The sequence below is a fragment of the Macaca fascicularis genome, chromosome 6 (assembly GCF_037993035.2).
Source record: "Macaca fascicularis isolate 582-1 chromosome 6, T2T-MFA8v1.1".
Lineage (NCBI taxonomy): Eukaryota > Metazoa > Chordata > Mammalia > Primates > Cercopithecidae > Macaca > Macaca fascicularis.
Genome location: NC_088380.1, coordinates 3086423 through 3104648, shown reverse-complemented (window position 1 = coordinate 3104648; position 18226 = coordinate 3086423). Strand labels below are relative to the sequence as shown.

The following is an 18226-nucleotide window of genomic DNA, read 5'->3' as shown; positions in this document are numbered from 1 at the left end:
GAAACTACTTATATTTCCAATGTTACTTCATTAGAGGAAACCCACATAAAACGTGTCTGTTTCATCTTAATTGCCAAAAAAGTTTGCCACACCCCCGAACGGTAACTGTTTCCCCCTCAAGACACCGAAAGCTCATAAGGAACCACAATGAGAAAGGATCAGGAACCGCTTAAGTTTTATTGAAATGCCTTGATGCCGTTTTTTCTTCTTCCCCGAATTAAGCCGCCGTGGGAGGAGGTGGGTCGCGCCCACCGTTGCCAGGACTCAGGCCGGCAGACACGGGCCACAGCGCCCCCTCGCCGCCCGCGCGCACCACTCCTGGCCTGCGTCGGCTCCTTCGTCCCAGCGACACGCAGGACTGTGCCGAGCCCGGCGAGCGCCCCGACCTTCTCGGCCGGCCGCGTTCCCGGGGAGACCCCGAGCCCGAGCCCAAGCCTCCGAGGCCGGCTCGTCCTCGCGCTCGGCCTCGCAGGAAATCCCCACTCGCTGAGACTTGCGTGTCCACGTGGACTCGTTCTAAATTCCTTGGCTGCTGGAGGGACAATAAAGAAAAATAGAACAGTGTTAACTTTTTCCCCGTCTCCTAGAGCACACCTGGGAAAGGGGGCAGGGCCCACCATGAACCTGAAACTGCACGTCGCCTGGGTTACTGTGGCCAGGGGTCGCGTTTTCAAAGCAGTTACTCGGTTTCCCCTGCGTGCCTGCTCATTCCCTCCTTCCAGCTCGAATGGCAACTGAAAAACCGCAGAAGCCCAGTGCCCGGCCCTCCCCAGCGACCACACAGGTCTGAGCACCCCCTTCGCCCTTGAGCAAAACATCCCAGGCCCTCCTGTTCCCGAGCCGCGGCCTTGCGGCCCTCGTGGCCCTGAGACCGAGTCCGGGCTGAGCCCGCCACCCTCTCAAGCAGCCTCGCCGGGACCGCAGTGCCAAGACTCCGCTGGCAGCATGTTTTCTCCTGATTGATTTTTTTTTTTAAGAAGACGACGACGACCAAGCCAACTTTAACTTAAGAAGGAAAATGATTTTTTTCTTTAGTATCTGAGAGCTTTAAAGCAAAACGGAGTTTATATATTCCAATAACAATGACGAGTGTAAGTTTTTAATGTCCCTGCGTAGGCATTTTAATTTGCTACAGTCACTACCAATAAAAACGGCATGTAGTAAGAGTCGACTGTTTAATAGTGCAAGGTAGACGGTTTTTATTAGTAACAGGCAGCAACGGTATGGAAAATTTAGATTTCAGTGGAGGAGTATAATTGCTGCGGGGAAAATACACACAGGACGGGAAGAGCCCATCTTCAAACTCCCAACACTGAGCTAAAGAGAGGGGAAGGGCAGGCGGCGTTTCTGGAGATGCACCCTGGGTGAGGGGACCCTCCCGGTCACTGCACGTGTCTGGTTATATATTTAATTGATGTCAGAATCGACTGTATCCAAAGCAGACACTCCAGCTCCAAACTGAGGATGTTTTTGTAATAACTGGCTGTTTTCTCTTCTGTCCCTGGAAGAGGTCAGGCCCGGGGGTGTCAAGGGAGGGGGAGGGAGGATGAGCCCCAAATGCTAATGAAACCACAGCGGGAACCGCTCTTTAGAAATGGAAATACTCCAGGCCAGTCCTCCCTGGTGATAAAAATTACACTCGATTTTTTTTTTTTCATTTAAACTGATCTGATCGGAAAAGAACCCTAAAAGCTGCCATCTGCTCTGCCAGTGTTTGTGTTTGCTATCCAGCGTGTGGGCCTCTCATTTACCCCTCTTCTTGGAGGAATTCCCTCCCAGGAAACGCAAAAATGTCGCAGACTGTCGACGGCTTGCCCAACCCCGCTGCTTCCTCTGTCTGTCTGTTTTTCAACTCTCTAGTAATTGAATAAAAGTATCTGCGCTGAGCTGAATTAGGATGTCCCAGGTGGACTCGCACATGGTTGAAACCCCCCTGCTGGGTCGTTGCAGGAGCCCCAGCCTGTGGGAACGGGGAGTCTGTGGGTGGAGGGAGCGGTGGTCGTGGGTGTGTGTGCGTGTGCGTGTGCTGAGATGACCTGGAGAGGATGCGTGCAGGATGGGGGTGTGGTTTGTAGGAAGAGCGGTGGGGGAGCAGTGTGGGCCAAGGGGTGGGTGGGAGAACTAGTAGGGGGCGACTGGCTTGGCTCGGGAGCTCCTGGCGGGAGGGGTAACATGCCTGGATCGCGCCTACCGGGAGAGTCGCCCTGCCTGCCGGCTCGGGAGGAGCCATCCTCAAGCCCAGCACTGCAGTTTGCAACTGGTTCCCGTGCACCTGGGGAAAGACAGCCTGATGCCGTGAGTGTTTCTCTTGCCCCCTGGACCAGGCTGGTAAACCGAGCTCCGCTCCCTCCGCGCCGCTGCAGCTGCACCACGGGGAGGCCGCAACATGCCCTGCGTCCTGAGATCACCAAGGCCGCTCCGCAGGCTGCAGAGCCAGCGGGGGTGCAGGAGTCGGTTGCAGGCCTAAACTGAGGCCCGTCCCAGGCCACGGCGCTCTCTCTCCTCCACCGCACCCACCCGAGACGGCTTCCGAGGATAGAGGCACCTGTTGGGTGGGTGCTTCCAATAGGCCAGCACAGACCTGACACTCTTCCATCCCCCTGAGCGCCCCCCATAGGTGACCCTTCGGAGTGGGCCGTCAGACGCCCTCTTCGGCCATCCCCGAGTGGAAAAGGGATGAAGAAGCGTGATGGGGAGCGGGTTCTAGGAAGCTAGGGTCCCAGGGACCCTCGCCAACCGCCTCGATTCTGAGCCCCACAAGGCAACTAACTGCCCCCCAACTCCAGCCGCGCGTCACCTGAGCTACCTGTAATGCCACTGCACCGGAGGCGCCAGCCTGAGCTCCTGCCCGTTCCCGAGGTGACGGGGAGGCTTCAGGTCCTGCCAGAGGCAGTTTGTCGGGTAACAATCATCCCCCCAGTGTTTTGACAACACAAATCCGAAAGAGGAGTCAACTTAGAAAAACAAAATAAAATAAAACTCTTTAGGGGACGGCGTCGTCTTAGGTGAAGCCCTGGCGGCATTCCCAACAGTGGAAAGTCGTAAGGTTCAGGGCCCTGGGGGTTGCGCTGAGGATTTGGGGGCGGAAAGCTCACCTCAGGGCCCTCCTGGCAATTCGAAACCAAGGCGCCCCGGATCCAGGTCCATGCTGCGAGGAGCGGGCCGCGAGGGGTAGGCGACCAGACGCGAGGCCACGCGGGGAGCCTTGGGCCGGGAGGCAGAGCAGGTCCGGGACCGTGGAAGCGAGAGCGGCGCGCACTGCCCGGAGGAGGACCCGAGCCGCGGGCGCCACCATCCTGACCTCCCCACTTCCCTGCGACTTCCGGATTGGACACAGGGGCCTGGCCTCCTCGGGGTGTAAAGCGGGTCAGACCGTGAGCCCCCCAAGTGGACCCGGCCTGGCCTGACCGCGGGCGGCCTCTGCCTAGTCCGCGCGGGTGGAGAAGGGGGTGGGGGGTGGGGTAGTGGCTGGAAGGGGCGGGGGCCGGGCGGGGGCGAAGAAGGTGGCCGGGGACGGTGGGAGCCAGCCGGAGCGGGGCAGGGGACGTGGCTGCCAGTGGGTGGGAGTGGGAGGGGTGCGCGCCGGGGCACGCAGCGCGGCCGCGCCGGGCTCAGGTCCGCGAGCCGCGGGCTGGGGCCGGAGCTGCTAGAGAGGCGGCTGCGCCACAAAAGCCTGTCGTTCCCTCCCGCTGCCCGCCTCCGTCGCCTCCTCCCTCCCCCGCCTGCCTCCCTTCTCTCTGCCCCTCCCCCGGCCGCGGCCTGGAGGCTGGAGCGGGCGGAGCAGGGGAGGGGCGGGCCCCCGAATATGCAGATGAGCGCGTGATGGACAGCTGCGCGTTCCAATGTCCCTCGGAAACTCGAGCGCTCCTTCCTCAACTCCTCACTCCCGACTCCAGACTCCCCCAAACCCCGACCGCCGGCCTGGCGCGCGGCTGCGCCCACCGGCTCCGCGCTGCCGCCTCCGCCACCGCCACCCCGCCGCCGCCCCGGCCCGCGGGCCGCCCAGGCTAGTGCCCGGGCCGGCCTGCCTACGCCCGCCGTCCGGGTGCCCGCCGCCGCGCCGCGCCCCGGCCGGGCGTGGATGGAGGGCGCCGCGCGCCCTGCCCGCTGCTCGGCGTGACGCGGGCCCGGCGCCCCGCGCCCACCATGTCCTACCCGCAGGGCTACCTGTACCAGGCGCCCGGCTCGCTGGCGCTCTACTCGTGCCCGGCCTACGGCGCGTCGGCTCTGGCGGCTCCGCGCAGCGAGGAGCTGGCGCGCTCGGCGTCGGGCTCGGCGTTCAGCCCCTACCCCGGCTCGGCGGCCTTCACAGCGCAGGCGGCCACCGGCTTCGGGAGCCCGCTGCAGTACTCGGCCGACGCCGCGGCCGCCGCCGCCGGCTTCCCGTCCTACATGGTAACCGGGAGCGGGCGGGACGCGGGACTCCGGGGCGCCCGCGGAGCGGAGCTAGTGTTCGGCGGGCGGGGGCCGCTGGGAATGTGGCGCGGCCAGCAGCTCAGGAGTCGCCGGCTCGGTTGGCCGCCCCGCAGGCTGAGCTGGGCCCCTGGTGGGGAGGGCAGCGCGGCCGACAGGGAGGTCCCTGAGTCCGGCCGGGACCCGCGCTCCCCCGGCGCGTCTCCTCGGCTCGCCGGCTAATTTTCTCTGAGAGTCTGGGAAGTGCCTCTCCGCCGGGGGCCGGGGTCTGGCGCGGTTTGTCCCTCGTTCCCGCACCGCAGCCTGGGAAGGCGTTGGGAGCGGGTTGTGTGCTCTCCTGCGTTGGCGTGGGGCGCGAGGGTCGGCGTCACTGCGGCCTCTGGGCCGACGGCCAGGCGGTTCGCATTCACTAGCGGGGCTGGGGGCGGCGGGGGCCACCGGTGGTCACCGAGTTGGGCCCGGGAGCCGAGCGTCCAGCTGCGGCTCCCGAGTCCGATCCGAGGCGCCCAGGTTTCGGCCTTAATCTGCCCCTCGGACCATGCTTTCAAAAATCGTGCATGCGGGCGTGTGACCCGCTAAGGGCCGCCTGAGTGCTCCGTGCCCCGAGCGCAGCTCCTGCTCCGGCGACCTGAGGCGGCCAGCGAGTCTCGAGGTTCCTGAGCTGGGCCGGGCCCGGGCCGCAGCGAAGCACGTTACGGGCGATTGAGGCCATTACGGGATTGTCACCACTGCCGTCCCTCGGCGGAATTTCTGGGCAGCGACCGAGTCGCTGGGGCCTTGGCGAAGGCTGCAAATGTCTCGAATTTAAAAGTTAAAGGATGAATTAAAATGCTAATTACGGCGTATTTGAAGAATTCGAAACGGTGACTGGCTTCTGAGTTGCAAATTGGATTTGCCCAGCTTTAGAGCAGTGAATAGTGAATTGGGGGCTCTGGGGTGTTTTTTTAACCATATAAGGGCGGGGAAGAGGGAGTAGGGGGAGGCAGCGGCACTCCAGGCAACGGCAGAAATTTAGATATCAAAGAGCTACCTGTGGGCCTGTGTGCGCGCATGTGCGAGGGTTTGTGTACATCGCCACGCGCAACTCCGAAACACTTGGGGGAAGATGGGTCATTTTAGGAAAGTGAAATAGTTCAAAAATTCGAGAATAAAACTATGGTACTTTTTGTGATCAACAGCTGGTCCCGAATCACACTTCGTTTTTCCTGCTCTTTTGCCGCGGGAAGCGCAGCCCCAGAGCCAGAGACTCACGGGGGAACGGTGGCCGTGGGCGGGCGGAGGGGCAGCATCCTCCGGCTGGTTGCTCGCCGGCTCTCTGCACACTCCACTCACAAGCTCTTGTGGTTCCAGGGCGCACCCTACGACGCGCACACCACCGGCATGACCGGCGCCATCAGCTACCACCCATATGGCAGCGCGGCCTACCCGTACCAGCTCAACGACCCCGCGTACCGCAAGAACGCCACGCGGGACGCCACGGCCACGCTCAAGGCCTGGCTCAACGAGCACCGCAAGAATCCCTACCCCACCAAGGGCGAGAAGATCATGCTGGCCATCATCACCAAGATGACCCTCACCCAGGTCTCCACCTGGTTCGCCAACGCGCGCCGGCGCCTCAAGAAGGAGAACAAGATGACCTGGGCCCCGAGGAACAAAAGCGAAGATGAGGATGAGGACGAGGGCGACGCGGCCAGAAGCAAGGACGAGAGTCCGGATAAGGCGCAGGAGGGCACGGAGACCTCGGCGGAGGACGAAGGTGAGCGGGCAGCGGCCGGCGCAAGGTCTCGGGGCGCTTTCTTCCCAGGCGGGGCGCAGAGCTAAGGTCGGGAGGACGCTGCCCACCGGACATCCCAGGTCCCGGCCGGAGCCCCAGCCGCCCCGCATGGGTCTGGGGTCTCCGGGATTTGAGCGAGCGATTCTTGGGGCGCTTCCCGGGGAGGTCAGGCTCCCCCTGTCACGTGGCCGGGTGGAGGCGAGGTGAGGGGTCCTGTGGGGAGGGCTCAGTGCCGCAGGACAAGGGGCGGAGGGGACTCCAGGTGACTGCGCTGTCCCCTGGTGCCACCCACCGTGCCCGCGCCCCGCAGGGATCAGCCTGCACGTGGACTCGCTCACGGATCACTCGTGCTCGGCTGAGTCGGACGGGGAGAAGCTTCCTTGCAGTGCCGGGGACCCCCTGTGCGAATCGGGCTCAGAGTGCAAGGACAAGTACGACGACCTGGAGGACGACGAGGACGACGACGAGGAGGGCGAGCGGGGCCTGGCACCGCCCAAGCCCGTGACCTCGTCGCCGCTCACCGGCTTGGAGGCGCCGCTGCTGAGCCCCCCGCCCGAGGCCGCGCCCCGCGGTGGCGGCAAGACGCCCCAGGGCAGCCGGACGTCTCCGGGCGCGCCGCCCCCCGCCAGCAAGCCCAAGCTGTGGTCGCTGGCCGAGATCGCCACGTCGGACCTCAAGCAGCCGAGCCTGGGCCCGGGCTGCGGGCCACCTGGGCTGCCCGTAGCCGCCGCGCCGGCCTCATCGGGGGCACCGCCGGGAGGCTCGCCCTACCCTGCCTCACCGCTGCTAGGCCGCCCCCTGTACTACACGTCGCCCTTCTATGGCAACTACACAAACTACGGGAACTTGAACGCGGCGCTGCAGGGCCAGGGCCTCCTGCGGTACAACTCCGCGGCCGCGGCCCCCGGCGAGGCCCTGCACACCGCGCCCAAGGCGGCCAGCGACGCGGGCAAGGCGGGTGCGCACCCGCTCGAGTCCCACTACCGGCCCCCCGGCGGCAGCTACGAGCCCAAGAAAGGTAGGCAGCCCGCGACCGGGGGCGCCCAGGAGGGGAGGGAGAGCCAGCCCCGGGGAGGCGGAGCGCTCGGGAGACCCGGGGGGAGGGTCCGGGAAGAAGATCCAGAGGGCCGCTCCTGGGACCCAGAATTAACAGAGTGAGGGCGGAGGGCGAGACGGAAGCCAAAGAAGGTGTGGCCCTCTTTTTAGACTTGCCTTGTTATTATTTATTTTTACTTAATTTACTGTTATTTTGACTATTATTATCTTGGCTGTCTTAGTTTCGGCAAACCCAGATTGCCACGAAATTCCAATTACAGCGTGTCCCCCTAATGAGCCTGGGTGTGTTTCGGTGTCTTGTTGGTTAAGGAGTCAGAGTTGAATCTGCTTTTCTGCCGTTGGCTAGAAGCAAACGGAAAGTTCCAGTTACTCTCAGAGGCGTTTGTATTCAAAAGAGAAAAGCAAACGTTTTTTCCGCTTTTTGTTGTTGTTGTTCTGAAAGAAAACCGTTTTTCCCCCTGTTCTATATTGCCTCTGTTGCTCCTGAGTCAGGCTACCCGACGGAGAAGCTCAAGGGGGAAAGTTAAGAACTAGGGAACATCACCAAAAGTCGTCTCAGCTAGCGGCCCTGAAGACAGTCGGTTTCCCAAACTGCTGTTTGCCTGGGAGTGGAGGATGGTGGGTGCACGGTGGTCTGCGCAGTCAGCAGGCTGTGGGGTCGGTTCTGACTAACTGCCCACTCCCCTGACAGATGCCAGCGAGGGCTGCACCGTGGTTGGCGGGGGCGTCCAGCCCTACCTATAGAAGGGCCGAGCACAGCAATGCAAGTAAGTGGGCACCCTGGTGCTTCCCAGACCCTCTGGAGCCTCCCAGCACCAGCTTGCTTAATGTGTTTTTCTTGCTTCTGGTCATGGGGTTAGAAGACAGAGCATTTCAATCTTGTCCAGTCTTTTCTTTCCTTAAGGGGGAAACTATCTTTTCTGTTTTATAGATTCCCTCTTTTTGGCACAAGTTCTATCACTCCTTTACCTAGGGAAAGAAAATATATATATGTGTGTGTATGTGTGTGTAATATATATATGTGTATATATAGAGTACATGTATATATATATTACACACTACTGTTGTTTTCTTTTGAAACAATAGATTTTTACAATCTGGGCATTCGTTTGCAATTTAGAGCCATTTTTACTATGCTAGACACATAATACACACATGCTTTGATGAGCTTGGGCTACCAAAACTCGGAGTAGCAAAAACCTTTATAGATGATGTTTGCAAAATAAGACTGAAGAGACACAAGGCGTCCTAGTCTTTTATCAGCCCTTCCCAACCTCCCCTCCACCCATATCCAAGTGGACAGGACTCTGACATTCTCCCGGGGCGCACAACAGTATCTGAAAAAATTTGTTGCTTTGCAATGAGTCAGAATTACTAAGTATAGATCTTGAAGATAAGAAAGAGGTAGAACCACTTCAGATCAACTCGTTTTTTTAATGGTGTTGGTGTGGAACTGAAAGATTGGGGATGATTTGGTTTTTCCTTGGTCCACAGGTAGGTGTCACAATTGCTTTGGAAAAAAAAAAAAAAAAAAAAAAAAAAAAAAAGTCAGGAGGCCATTCTCTCTTCCCAAGCTCATAAATTTACAGATACAACAAACAGATGTCTAAATCCAGACCACATCTTGTGCCACTGTAAAAGAGAAGGATCCACACAGCACTGTCAACCCACAGACTCTAACAATTGGAACAGACTATTGTTGGACATACGTGAATTTGTTGGCATAGTATAGTTTCCCCTATGTATGTGTGACTTTTGAAAACAATCTGTTTTTCTCAGGATATCTTGAATTGATCACTTCATTGCCACGGTATATATTCTATAGGTGTGATAGGATTTACTGTAAAGTTTATTTGTAAAAGATGTACACAGTAGAAATAAAACGTGATTGAAGAACTTGAGTACTTCAGAAGTGGAAACAAATTTGATATTTATTTTTATAATGATATAAAGCTTCTAGTAATTTATGCAAGTTGTATTGCAATGGAATCTAAACTTTTTGTAAATAAATTCTGCCTGGTTTTTATTTGAACATTGCTGGTTATACAATCTTTGTTGGTTGTTTAACACGAATTCTTTACTAATTTATATCTTAAATTGTAAATAAAAACAGACTAGTCTACAATAATATGGTGTTTGGGGCTTATTTTTCCTAGAAGAATGATTTGGGGTGGAGCTCTAGTGATAACCTCCAGGTGATCTGACCTCACCTTTTTAATGAAAAGCTGTGTGAAATAAACTCTCCTTTCCTGATCATTTAAAAAAAAAAAATCAGATGGAAGAGAAGTATACAATCGGGAGAAACATGTGCTCTAGATGATTTCTATGTATGTATTGCAAAAAAAAAAAAAAAAAAATTTTGTGCCCTGAGTATGCTAATTACTTGTTAGTGTAAATTTTTAAAACTTGGCAAAATAAAATGATCTGACACCCTATGCATTTTATATTTATTTCTGATGCTGGCTTCTTGAACCTCCTTAGTAAACCAAACTGGAGAATAATATTGATAATGGAGAGTTACACCCCCCCCACCAATAAATTACTGATAGAAATAATTGTTTTTTTAAAGCCTGAATTATCCAAATTGGCCTAATTATTCAAATTTATGGAAGGATTTCTTAATTCTCCTTTTCCTATAATGCACATTAAACCTAGGGTGAGGATCTGGGGGAGGGACTTACTTTCCTTTCAGTGGCTCTTACGCTTACCCTGGGGGAAGAGAAACCTTTAAACAACCTTAGACTACTGCCTCTTTATTGTGTTACTCACTTTCTAATTATAGGACAAGTCTAAAATTTGTAGTCAAGTAACATATCCCCTTTGATTAGTATCATAAAAGTAGCAAGCCTGTCACTTTAATTTTCAGCAAAATTATATGGATATCCATATAATATAATTTCAGAGAAGAAATGAACAATCATTTATTTCCTCTCAAGATAAATTGAGTGAATATAACTTACGGTTATAAAACAAGAATAATAGCTTCTTAGATTGCCCTTTAATCAATCATACACTTATTTTTCAAGAGGTTCATCTATTTTATTCCATGATTAATAATGTTGCAGCATGAGAGCATTATTGGATCCCAGCGGGGGAGGTCTGGGATGCTTTTAGCTGCTTTGGAATGGTCAGTTGGGGTTCATTATGGGCTGATATTGAACAATTTATAAAATCTTGTCTAAACATCTGCCAGCTCCAATAGGCCAATGTGTCTGAGGATGGGAAATTGCTGGACCAGTTGATATTGACAAACGGATCTCTCTCTAGTGGCTTTTTTTGCCATAGAAATTAGTGGCCTCTTGCTGGGGTCTTGTTAGAAAGGGTATTTGAAAGTAATCTTAGATACTTGAGGCCAAGCCAGGGGACTGTTAACTGGACACAGAGTCATACTGATGGGGAGGAGTGATTGGTTTGACTGTGGAGAAGCGGGGCAGACCAGGTTTTTGTTTTCTGTTATTTCTTATGCATTTTGTTGGTTTTAAATACTTAAGTATTTGGAGGTCAGACATAAAGTAAATCTCTGGGGTGGAGAACTATTTTTCTGTCTTCTCTGCCTCTCCTAGTAATAGATATGAACATGTTTGGAGCTGAGCTATCTACTGGTGGGAGGAAAGATTTTTCACTAGGGAAGCGTTGCCACTCTGTGGCAGTGTATCTGGAAACAAACAAATCTGAGGTCTAGAGAGGTAAAAGAGGGATTGAGTATGTTTGCTTGTTTTGGTTTTAGAAATAAAACCTTCGTAGACCTTTCATAGAGATAATGATTTTCCCCTTCAGGAAGCATTTCAGATTGTAGTCTGAAGGTCTTACGTAGTTTACTTTTATTAATATTACCCATATTTCCTAAATTAGCAGGAAATAAATTGCCCATGGCCGCAATATCTCTGCTCTATGTACTGTTATAACTAGAGTAATTGGAAGACTTCTGTGGAAAGTATGAAAGTTAACAATATTTAACAAAATAAACACGGAAAGATCATGCACTCTAATGAAGATACAACATTTAAGGCAGTACATTTCTTAAGTGTGGGAGTGGAGAAGCCAAGCCAAAATTAACCTTTGTGCTTATGTTCAGGCATTGGAGCAGGGGTAAAAGCCGCCTCGCTTTGGAACAAGGAAGATTGTTTTACCTGAACATGCGATCCCTTTTCCCTTTCAACACACACACACACACACACACACACACACACACACACACACACACGACTCCATTCTCTGGGAGGACATGCACATTTCAATTGGTGAAAACTCAAAGCAGCTCAGGAGATTAGCTAAGGCTAAGGAAGCTTCTTTGATGTTTATATGCCCAACAAATTATTAAAGATTTCCATAACTTACCCACTCTGTCTCCTGACCTGAATTTCCTTCTAGAGAACTTGATTTCTAAAATATACACTAAGAACATAAAACCTGCAGGTGTTTAGACGGATCTTTTTAAAGAAATGTAGGGTGATTTATGAATTCCTCTCTATGCTGGTCATTGGGAAAGATGAATGAGGAAGGAAGGAGAGAGAAAGAGAGAGGTATCTTTCACTGGAGAGGGAAGCTAAATGGGGTCTGAATTTTATTTTTGCTTAAAAAATTTCATAGTCAGAAATTACCTAGCCCTCCAAGATACACGTTGGCTGTTGTTGACTGAGGCCGGGGAGACGCCGGCAAAACGGGGCAACCAGGAGCAGATGGGCTTTGGGGCGGCAGCCTTGGCTTTGCTGCGGGTGCAGGCCTGGGCGCGCTCCCGGCTCCGCGGCCCGGCGCCCGCGTGGTGGATCCGCTACAGCCCCGTTCTGCTCTCCGCGGCCCAGGGTTTCCTTAGAGCTGATTTATCGGAATTCGCGCTTTAATCTCAGGTGGGCCCCGGGGGCCGGGCGCTGCCGAGAGCACCGGGGCGCTTGCCCGGCGGCCGGCGCGGGCGCTGCCTCCCGCGCCCGTCAAATGTCAACATTTGTTCCCAATAAAAGAGTTATTGTTTCTGCAAAGCTGCCCAGCAACTGCCTTTGAAACTTGAAAAGAACTTCATCCACCTTTGTCTGATGCGAGGAAGGAGGGGCAGGGATCGGAGAAAGAGGAAGGGGGCTGGGTACTGGGGGCCTACGGGGGCAGCCTTGGGCCTGGGCTCAGGGTAGCCCGCCAGGGGTGCGCCTCCCCAGAACCCCATCGCCGAGCCGCCGCGGATCTCATTCTGGAGATGGGAGAGTGGCGGGGGAGGGCTCGGGGTTCCCTCGAGGCTCTCTTTAACTTACGTGTTTATTAGATCTCTGCGGACTCTGGGAGGCGCGAACCACTGCGAAGAAACACAGAGATGAAATAGCCACCTCCGAAGCCCGTGCGTTTTCGGATCATTTACAATTGCATTTAAATACTTATCGAGGCAGCTAAAAGTAAAGTGGACCCTTTGTTTTTTTTAGCTACGCAGTAAATGTACATCCTAAACTAGCACTGTTACAGCCCAATTAAACAGACATCAATTTAGAAAAAATTATTCCAAACCAATTTGTGGTCCCCTCAGAGGCATTTTCAAAGTTCAATAACACTCTGAACCGAATTATGAGAAAGTTTCATCCAAGTAACAGTAACCAATAATTATCACTATATAATTTTTATTTAGTTGCCCAGTGCCTGGAGAATCCCAAGGAAAATATTCATTTAGATTCAAAATTAAAATATAAATCGATCTGTTAAATATGTGTTTTAAACTGCTTTTACAAAAATAACATTTTAACTATTTTTTTGAAAGCGTTAACCCAAGAGGCTATCTTGGGAACAGCACACAACCGTCTGTGCTATGTGGTTATTATCATTAACATCATTTGAATTTCTACAAATCGCAAGGGGAACATGTCCCTTTGATGTATTTTCAAACCTTTATGCAAGTGACAAATCCCTACAGATATTTTAAAGGCTAATTATAAGGAGAAGTAATCTATGACAATATAATTTTCCAGTTGCTGAAAATTACTTTCTATTGGCCATAATGAAAGCACTCACTAGCCCTCCCCTTTGCTTGGGCTGGGAGGCTATGAATCTGGTTTTCAACAATATGCACTTGGACCTCAACCATTGATGGGTGGAAGAGAAAGCACTTTGAGCCCCAGTTTTAGGAAGGGGACACCCTACTTGTATGCGGCAGCCTCTCCCTTCAACTGCATCCCTGGAAACAGATGGATTTGGCCTCAACCGGCACCTCTGTCCCCTCCACCCTTAGAATAGAGAATAGTCTTGTGTTTCCTACTGTGAAGGCAGAGTGTTCTCTCTCTTTCTAAGAAATATAATAATTGAAGACACAATTTAGGAGGACTATATTGCTAATACAAGGAAAAAAGGAAGTATCTGTTGTTTGTATTTGCGCAATCCAAGAGAAAAGGAAAGAGGAAGAATGTTTTTTTGTTTGTTTAACTCTGGCCCCGTGGTAATAAAGAAAAGTATTTTTAAAAGGTGTTCTAATGTCACTTTGTTCTATATGGAGCTGAAAATAAATGAAATCTAATATTCTTTAAGAATTGACTGTGAGGTTTGGGGCTGCCTCCAGTACAGACTCCATATCCACAGAAAATACCCAGAGGGAAGAAACAAAACACAATCCTACACAAGCACTGGCATTTTTGTGGGGAGATAAATTGACAATTTATTGCGTGTGACTCCTGATCAATTATTAATCGTTAGTGTCAACAACACGGTTATAATTACCTTGGGTTATTTTAGGGAATTTTTTTTTTCATTTCTCTGATCTGGTAATTAGTTAATGCTCTTGAGTAATAAATTCAAAGAAGAGCTCATAAGACTAAAGACTCACCTAAACCTCCCTTAAAGGAAAAATACATTCACCCAGTGGTTCTCAGAAATTCCCTTCTTGCCTCCATTCTAACAGTGGGCTTTTTTTCCCCCCTGCTATAAATAATGATTCCAGAGGAAAAGGGGAAAATGACAAACAAATAGAGCACAGCTGGAATTAATAAGGCTGATCAAAGTTAGTGGGACTGAGACTGCTGGCAGCAGCCACAGGTCTGAGGCCCATAAAGGTGCCAGGAGTTCTTGCCTCTTCCCTCTAAGATCAAGAAAAAGGGCAAATCGAACGGTTTAACCCTTGACATCTTCTTACTGGGGAAAGGTGGGCTTCGGGGAGGACTTTGTTTTTAGGCCTTACTCATAGCTGCGTTGCGGTCCGGCTCGGCCTGAGACCAGGAAGGGCGCTGCGTGTTCGCCCAGTGCGGGTACGGGTCCCGCGTGCACCCGGCTCTGCACCCAGCAAGGTGGGGCAGGACGCGGGTCCTCCTGGACCCTGAAAGGTTAGGAGGTGAATGACCAGATTAGGTGGGGTCAAGGCAGCGTCCTGGGGAGTCCGGGTCTGCCCGCCTGGTGCTCAGTAAGCTCGGAGGGGGCGAGGAGGTCTCAGCTCCGAGACAGGCTCCTCAGTGCGCTCAAGGGGGACGGTGCACTGTCGCCGCCGTCGCCCTCCCCAGTGCTAGAGACCCTGGGCGGAAGGTGCGGGAGCTGGAGGCGCTGGCCCGGCTGCCTGCCTGGTGCCCTGCCCGCGTTCTTCCCGGGGTTCCAGATCACTTTCCACCTGGCCCACGTCCTTCTCCGCACGCGCGCTCCCGGGGGAGTCTTGCGGGGCAGAAGCTGGCTCAAGCCCTTAAACGACCACCCAGGGTTGGTTCCCGGCCCACGTGTTTTGCCTGAGCAGCTGCAATCATTTCTTCAGGGAACTGGGTTGCTCCCGGCTCTCCAGCCCCGGGACTGTCCGATTTGGGAAGGGCTCCTTCACCTCCAGTCCTATTTCTACCCTGCTGCCTCCCTAAGTGGCGCTGCCTCTGAGTGTCTGCTTAGTTGGTCACACCGAGGCCCTAAAAGGCAACCACCAAGACCAGGCGGGAGAATCGAATAGTCGCCGGTCAGGGAAGCTTGGAGACCGGGTGAGCCGCCTCCTGGCCTCCACCCCGGCGTGACCGCCCGCCTTCTGCAGCCCCAGGGTGCTGACTGGGAGCTCTGGGCCGAGGCTCACCTGGAAAACGAGGTAGAGACGGCCAAGGAGGCCGCAGACCGAGACCCTGAAGTCAACCCGACGGGCAGGACGCCCCCCACGCCACGACTGCCCCGGCGGCCCCAGATGCGGTCGCCTGTTCATGAGTTTTCGACGCCGCTTTTGGGACCCCGTGCCCTGGAGGGGAAACCCAGTCGGGCCCTTCGAAGCCTCCTTAGAGGGGAATGCAGCTAGGCTTCCGGGGACGCGCGGCCACCAACCGGACCGCAAGAACCCGCGAGGACCCTCCAGCTCCCACTGGAGGCCCAGCTCCTGGCACCCCCAGCTCTGGTCCCGGGCTTCAGCCCCCTTTCTGGCCCCACCCCATACTCCGCGCCTGAAGCCGCAGCAGAACCCATCGGGTTCCTCCAGCCCGGACCCCGGCCTCCGCCTACGTCCTGCCTCCCAGTCCCCCTGCTCCCGCTCGCGTGGTGGTCGGGACCCCTCCGTGGCTGGCCCCAGGTGTTCGCCTCGCCCCCTTGCCCTCAGCCTCAGGCCAGCAGCCCGGGACTCTGGGGACCGCGCGCAGGGTGAACAAAGCAGCGCCGCAGAGCGCCGGGAAACCGAAAGCGCCTGGTCCGGGTTCAGGACGATCGCGGGGCCTGGCGGCGAGGGCCGCGGGGCTCAGGGTCTCCGGGACCAGGGGAGGTGCGGAGCGCCCGGGTTCCCGCCGCAGCCAGCCTTCGCCTCCTCCCCAGTCCCTCCGGTCTCTTCTGTGTCGGGTCCTGCCTGCACACCGTGTTTCTGCTGCGCTAGGCAGCAGAGCTCCACAGCCCGAGGCCGGCCTGCCCAGCGCTTTTCCACCGCTCCGGCGGCAGCGTTCGGTCGGCTCGAGCTGTGTAGCCCGGATCTGTGACCCCAGCGCCCGGGCCCGCAGCGGACTCCGACGGGACCCCAGGCGGTATCACCGGCCCCGCCGCCGCCCCCGGGGCCCGCACTGAGAACGACGTACGCGGCCGCCTTGCAGGCGACACCCCTGGGGACGCCCCTTGGGCACACGGAGGAAGGGTCGGAGGGCTCCGGGCGGGTTGCCGCGGCGTCTGCACCGCTCCCCGCGGGTCACTGGTCTGGGAAGTTTGTTCTCTTCTTCCTGGAGTTCATGCGACAGGCCGGATTTTACAGGCCCAATAAAGCGCGTTGAGCCCCCTCGAAGCGCTCGGCCCACCAGAACCCGCTGGAGGGCTTCCTGGAGGTGGTGATGGATCCAAGGGGACACAGCGGAGTCAGCGGCCGAGATGGAGGCGACGGAGAGTGCGTCTGGTCGCCTGAGTCCCATCCCACAATAGGCCTACCCGGTAGCCTGGGGTGTCAGAGGAGGGTCTCCAGCCACAGCCATTACCCCGCTCCTTCCTCTCCCGGGCCTGGGCGTCCAGGCCCATGGGCTTCACCCTCCGCGACCTCTGGCGGCCTCGACAGGGGGTTTTGGGAGCCGGTAGTTCAGGCGGAGGGTCTCAGGAGCCACACATCTGGCCTCCCGCAGGTGGGGAGACGGCCCCGGAGGCACAGGAGGAGGGAGACCCGAGCGTGAGGCTGGGGTGGTGAGAGTCAGATGGGGAAGGGTGTGAGCTTTGTAACCTCTGGGGTCCAGGGCGCTGTGATGAGCCCCATCCTTTCTGCCATTGAACTCTCGGGGTCACTGCACAGCTCAGATGGAGAGAGGGTGGAGGCTTCCCTGGGAACAGCCCACTGAGGCCGGAAGGCCAGGGGACCAAGGAGGCGGCCTGGAGGACAACTTGGCCCAAGCGGGGAACAGGGGGACGGATCAGCCTCCTTGGTACCCAAAGATGACGTTCGTTTATTTAAATAGGAGGCCATGGCCCGTCCAGGTTTATTCTCCCTGGCTCTCAAGCAATGGAAAAACAATTTGTTTTATAATGCTAATGTAATACTCAACTCCTCAAATAAAAGTGCCCTTCATGATAATGGGCCCAGATATAAACAGAAGTGGTTGAGGGGCCCAACCTGCTTCTTCCAGACAGGCCTGTGACTGGGAGGGGCCTGAGCCCAAGCTCAGAGGAGAGAGACAGTTTGTTTAAAATTTCTATGGAGCTGGACTGTTTTATAAAGGAAGGGGCTGAGTTAAGGCAAGCTTTGAAAGAAGATAAATAGACTTTACAGGAGCTAGACCCTCAAATGAGTTATATTGTAAACAATTTACTGACTTTATGATCTTTAAGCAGAAGCAAATAATACATTCAGGTGCACAACCGATGCACCCCAACTTTTCAGTGCAAACAAGGCCAGGAGGAGTGGGAGGAGGCCTAGCAGCAGGCAGGACAGGTGGGCTGTGGGCTGCAGGGGGTGGGCAGGGGGACATCCCCAGGCCAGGGGTTCCCTTAACCTGGCTGTTACTTTGAAGTCAGGAACAGCCCCTGGTGAAAAACTTCTCTGGTGGATGAAGATCAGTGATGGCCCTAAATCGTCTCAGTGTTCTGAAGCCTAGGAAAGCTGTTGTTCTGGCACCAGGGCCACTTCCTACAAGAACTGGCAGCCTCAGGTGGAATGTTTGGGGGCAGGTACTGGTTACTATGGGTGGACGTGAGATGGAGTAGGATGGGTGACCACGCAGGCATGGTCCACAGCCCTGTCTTTGGACAGTTGCCCTACAGGACAGGCGGGAGATGGGGCTGGGGAAGTGGGTGCTCACCATCGACTCCTATGGTCTTGGTGGGGACAACACTTGAGACCTGCTAGTGTGGCTCATCCGAGTGGCCCAAATGACTCCCCCTGAAAGCCCATCTCCTCCAGTGTGCCACTTTGTCGCACGTAGCTGGCTCTGCAGAGGGCTCCTTGTTACTTAGATGAAGTCAAAGAAGGCCAGCGGGCACAGAAACGTGTCCAGGGTCTGCCTGTCTCTGCCCTCTGTCCTTGCCAGTCCTGTCACTTCTCTGAACCTCTGAACACTGAGCTCTTTCCTTTCTCAGCTGGCCTGAACAGACTGATCCCTCTGCCTGCAAGATTCTTCT

General features: G+C 54.9%; 2 protein-coding genes across 3 annotated transcripts; one reads left to right on the top strand and one right to left on the bottom strand.

The window, feature by feature from the left end:
- Window positions 1-992: 992 nt before the first annotated feature.
- Window positions 993-3667, bottom strand: LOC102115382 (uncharacterized). The gene is given in 3 exon segments (XM_045393520.3): window positions 993-2272; window positions 2782-2939; window positions 3097-3667. Coding segments are annotated over 3 exon segments (882 nt in total). The 5' UTR covers window positions 3296-3667; the 3' UTR covers window positions 993-1747.
- A 215-nt stretch (window positions 3668-3882) lies between these two features.
- Window positions 3883-9368, top strand: IRX2 (iroquois homeobox 2). 2 transcript variants are annotated; one of them, XM_045393519.3, is made up of 5 exons: window positions 3883-4395; window positions 5764-6169; window positions 6498-7205; window positions 7935-8010; window positions 8738-9368. In XM_045393519.3, exons 1-4 carry the CDS (start codon window positions 4147-4149, stop codon window positions 7985-7987), a joined length of 1416 nt encoding a protein of 471 aa, XP_045249454.1. In that variant the 5' UTR covers window positions 3883-4146; the 3' UTR covers window positions 7988-8010; window positions 8738-9368. The 2 variants fall into 2 exon arrangements, with proteins under 2 accessions (XP_045249454.1, XP_045249453.1); XM_045393518.3 differs by having other exon boundaries at window positions 7935-9368.
- The last annotated feature ends 8858 nt before the right edge of the window (window positions 9369-18226 follow it).